The sequence below is a fragment of the Myotis brandtii genome, unplaced genomic scaffold (assembly GCF_000412655.1).
Source record: "Myotis brandtii unplaced genomic scaffold, ASM41265v1 scaffold316, whole genome shotgun sequence".
NCBI classification, from domain to species: Eukaryota; Metazoa; Chordata; class Mammalia; order Chiroptera; family Vespertilionidae; genus Myotis; species Myotis brandtii.
In genome coordinates this window covers 155081-160362 of record NW_005362116.1, presented here as the reverse complement: position 1 = coordinate 160362, position 5282 = coordinate 155081, and the positions used below count along the sequence as shown (strand labels likewise).

The 5282-nt window shown below is 43.1% G+C and overlaps 1 protein-coding gene across 1 annotated transcript in view; it reads left to right on the top strand.

The window, feature by feature from the left end:
* Positions 1 to 5282, top strand: part of SFMBT1 (Scm-like with four mbt domains 1) — a 116100-nt gene that overhangs the window by 61968 nt on the left and 48850 nt on the right. The window contains exon 4 of the mRNA XM_005870292.2: positions 2050 to 2290. Coding sequence (XP_005870354.1) covers positions 2050 to 2290 — 241 coding nt within the window. The remainder of the gene's footprint in view (positions 1 to 2049; positions 2291 to 5282) is intronic.

Genomic DNA, 5282 nt, shown 5'->3' with positions numbered 1-5282 from the left:
GCCTGCTCACCCCCAACTGGCCCCCACTGCCGGCCTGCTCACCCCCAACTGCCCTCCCCTCCTGGCCTGATAGTCCCTAACCGCCTCTTCCTCAGCCCCACCACCATGGCTTTGTCTGGAAGGATGTCCGGAAGGTCTCCTGGAAGGTCTCCTGTCTAATTAGCATATTACCCTTTTATTAGTATAGAATTCCACAATTTAGGTTTTGTTTTTCTCATGCTTAGTTCGAGTTTATGCAGATTTGGCAAAAATGTCATAAAAATGATTTTGTGCTTTTTTTGTTTTATGATATCAAGGGTGTATGATATTGATGTTTTCAGACTGGTGATGTTAACTTTGATCACTTAGTTAGGGTAGTTTCTGCCAGATTTCTTCATTGTAATGTTACTGTTTTCCCCTTTGTAGTTAATAAGAATCTTGTAGGAAGAACCTTTGAGATTATGTAAATATCATAGTCATCATAGTAATATTAGCACTGACTCATGATTCTTGCCTGTAGTGTTTACTTCTGTGGTGTTTGTCTAAAGTTGATTTTCTATTTCCATCATTTCCCCCTATTTTTATTAATTGGTCTACTCTAAGGAATTTCTGTTCCCTCTTCTCTGTTAATTATTTTTAACAGTATGAGCTCATGGATATCCATGTAAATCAATGGGTTATAATCTACTAACCTCATTTATTTTATTGCTCAAATTGTCCCACATGTGTCTATTGGAAGATCCTTTTAATTGGCTCTCATGTTCTTTCCAAATGCCCCCATCATTTTTGGAGCATTTCCATACTTTTTGGCATCATAAGATATTCCAGGCTCCTACTGTGTTTTCCTTACCCCGGAATTTGGATCAATTATTTCTCCTTGGAGCCTTTGTTCTTTTTTATTGGAGGATGCTATTTAGAAATCAATATTTAAAAACTAAGTTTGCTATTGCTACTGAGTATCATTACTTCTACTGTCTGTCAGTTCACAGAGCTAGGAGATATATCTATGTTAACACATACATACATAGACATCTATACTTTTTTCTGCATTTCTTTCTATTTGTCTTTCTGTATGTCTATAATCATGACCTCATTCTGATACCTTAATTCCAATTCAGCACCACAAGATTCATTCTCTTCTTCCCCCTTCCTTATTTTCACTTCTTTCTCCCACATCAGAAACCTGTCTCTCATCATCTACAATATATTGATTTCTTTAATCTTAGTATACACATGCAGTAGTCCTAAAATTGCTAACCCATACCTTTGTGACCATATAATTTTTCATCTAAATTAGGACACTTTTGAGAGAGAAAGGGGCATTTTTAATTATTATTCAAGGACAACAAGTGTGAACATAGAGTGTTTCCCAGGGTAACTGAGAGGTATAGCTCCCTACATATGGTACATGACATACTAATTTTTTATTATTATAGTTTATTTTTATCCCATCTCTTTTCTAGAGTCATAAATTTTCTCTAGAATGATCTAGAAATCACTCCTGACAGCTTAACATGTCAAATATTAAGCTGTTAAAATGGTGAACATTTAGTGATGTATTTATTTACTAGAAAACATTTCTGTGATCATAATAGACTGATGGTGGTGAAAATACTGAGTTCTACTGAGATGGAACAGGACAGCATTGCTGTTCCCTGCTTTGTTTGGGTCATTCCTATGAGTTAGAATTGGAATTTCTCGGGTTTCCCTTGAGAGGATTTTATTGCATTTAGTACTTCAGAATTGTAAGGTTTTTTGTTTTGTTTTTTTAAAATATATTTTATTGATTTTTCACAGAGAGGAAGGGAGAGGGATAGAGAGTTAGAAACATCGATGAGAGAGAAACATCGATCAGCTGCCTCCTGCACACCTCCTACTGGGGATGTGCCCGCAACCAAGGTACATGCCCCTGGCCGGAATCGAACCTGGGACCTTTCAGTTCGCAGGCCGACTCTCTATCCACTGAGCCAAACCGGTCAGGGCAGAATTGTAAGTCTTAAAAAGAATGTCAGCCAAAGAAATACTCATTTGAGATACTTGTCTGGTAGTTAATAACATTTCCCTGTTCAGGTGGACACACGTTTGCAAAATGGATTTGCTCCTGGGATGAAACTGGAGGTGATTGTGAAAAAAGATCCTGAAATCTACTGGGTTGCCACCATCATTACCACCTGTGAGCAACTGCTCCTCCTCCGCTACGATGGCTATGGAGAGGACCGGAGAGCGGACTTCTGGTGTGACATCAGGAAGGCTGACCTTTACCCCATTGGGTGGTGTGAGCAGAATAAGAAGACTCTCGAAGCCCCGGAAGGTAATAAAATACTTCCTATCATGACATAATAGGATATTGCTGTAGGAAATCTCGTCCATAATCTTTTTAAAAAATATGTATTTTATTGATTTCAGAGAGGAAGGGAGAGGGAGAGAGAGACAGAAACATCAGTGATGACAGAGAATCATTGATTGGCTGCCTTTTGCATGCCCCACACTGGGGATTGAGCCCACAACCTGGGCACTTGCCCCTACCAGGAATTGAACCATGAGCTTCTGGTTCATAGGTTGACGCTCAACCACCGAGTCACGCTGGCCGAGCATCTTGTCCATAACCTTGAGGCTTTCAGTCTCCCATACACATAGGTTTTTCTAACTTTTTTTGGTTTAACATTTTGAAGGAAATATTTATAAAGGATAATGCACATTCTCTTATCTTTTAAAATTATTTTCTGTGCTCCATAAAGCCTCATGTTTTTGTGACACTCATAGGGAGCGTCACTTATTGTTCTGTAAGACTATGAGGCTCTCTGAGTTTGAGGATGTCTTTAGGTGCATTGGGCCAGATTGATTCTCTTTTATGACTTGATTGTCCTCTCTCCTCTCACCCACAAGTGATCTGAGACCTATGAACTAACTGAGGCTTTCTTCCACATAAAAGCCTACTGGGAGTAGAATCCAAATTTAGTAAGACAAAGACAGAAGGACAAAAGAGAGAGGAGTCATATAAAAATGGAGAAAGGGAGGAGAGACTGCAGATTTATGAAAATACCAGACCTTAATATGTTTTTCTTTCAACCTCTTATGCTGAAGGATGTAACTCCACTTATGAAATACGAGAGGCCTAGTGCACGATTCGTGCACGGGTGGGGTCCACTTGGCCTGGCCCCAATCGGGGCGGATCTGGGCTGGGCCTGTCGTGGGGGGAGGAGACGGTGGGAGGTTAGGTAGCCGGCCCGCCCCGATCAGGGCTGGGCTGGCTGGGAGGAGGGGCCAAGCAATTGGCCCATCCCACCACGGTCCCACTCTCGTCGGGGCCCATCGGGGCCAGCAGCGCCTCCACTGCTGCCCGCTGCCAGCACCGTGTCACTGACGCCTGCCATGTTCCGAGCCACCCCCTGGTGGTCAGGGCACATCATAGCGAGCTGTCGAACTCCTGGTCCCCCGATCGAATTCCCAGAGGGGACAATTTGCCAACCTGAAGAGATTCCCTCTGGGTAAAGAGAAGACAGTTGAGCATCAATGGTATAAGAGCTGCAATGGCCTGAAACATATCATATGTGACTTAGTCTATAATTTTATAATGGAACTTTTAAACAAAATTCTCATTGATCACTTTTGGATGATGGAAATATGCTGATAATTTTGAAGGCTGGTAAATATAGGGGAAGTATAAAGACAATTAAGCATATATCCTGCCTTCTTTTTGTGAACTTTAATACATACATACATAGTCATCTATATCCATGGCAGCGATTTTCAACCGGTGTTCCACAAGAATTGTTAAAACATGCAACACCTGACTATTTAGTCAGGGGCACTGACCTCTTGTCCCTTAGATTGCCAAATTTAAAAATAACTGCCAATACAACAGTAGCCATCTGGTGTGAATAAATAAAAATGATACCTATTTTTGTCAGGTCAGCAAAAAATACAGAATTCTGTGCCACAGAATTTTAATAATTAGTTTATGTGTGCCATGAGATGAAAAAGTTACCTTCTGGTAATCACACAGTTGAAGGGGAGAATTTTTTCTTTATAGAAGTAGCATATTGCTTAGTAAGCGAAGGAGGGGTGATAGAAAATTACCGTTTGTAGCCCCCAATGAATGAATGTATCTGTGTAGTGACTATTAAAAACCACTGACATCACAAAAGGAGAGACAAACAGACTGAATATGCCTCTTGCTGGAAGGATGTAACTCCACTTATGAAATATGAGAGGCCTAGTGCACGATTCGTGCACGGGTGGGGTCCACCCAGCCTGGCCCCAATCGGGGCAGATCTGGGCTGGGCCTGTCGAGAGTAGCTAGCCGGCCCGCCCCGATCAGGGCTGGGCTGGCTGGGGGGAGGGGCCAAGGGCAATTGGCCGTCGGGCCCCGCCCCCAATTGGGGGGTGGGGCTGATTGGGGGTGGGGCCGGATGTGGGGAGGGGCTGTGAGCAGTGGGCCGATTGGGGGCCAGTGGCCTGGGGGAGGGGCCATGGGTGGTTGGCCGGCCAGATTGGGCCGTTCACTGACCTCAGTGAGCGTCATAGTGACTGGTCGTTCTGGTTGTTATGGTGTTCCGGTTGCTGGCTTTTTATATATATAGATTCTTGCTCCCTTTCCTCCAAGAGTCAAATCTAAATTTGATCAAGCCTACCAGTTTTATAGAAAATATAGAGATCAGTAGAACAACAACTGGTTACCACAAGGAGGCAACCAGGAAAAGCAGATTCAGAAAAACTTTGTATAGCATAAAAGGCTGAGTCAAGAAATATGTGGCAAGATAAACAGAGAGACCGAGGGTTGCAGGGGAGGAGAAGGAACATACAGATTAAAAGAGATTCAGGTGATACATCAACCATTTGTAACATAGATCTCATTTGGATCCTGATTTGACTGAGCAAATTGAAAAAATCATTTTTGAGACATTTCAGAAAATTTGAACATGGGCTATATATATTTGATGTTAAGGAATTACTGCTAATTGTTTAAGGGGTGGTTATATAAAAAGTTCTTTTCTTTTGTAAATATATACTGAGATTATATTGGATGAAATTATATAATACTAGAGGCCCGGTGCACAAAAATTCACTGGCTGGGGAGGGGGGTCCCTCTGCCCGGCCTGTGCCCTCTTGCAGTCTGGGACCCCTCGGGGGATGACCACCTGCTGGCTTAGGCCTGCTCCCCGGGGGATTGGGCCTAAGATGGCAATCAGACATCCCTCTGGCAGCCCGGCAGCCCTCGGGGGATGTCCACTTGCCAGCGGGGAGCAGGCCTAAACTGCAGTCGGACATCCTTAGCGCTGCTGAGGAGGCAGGAGAGGCTC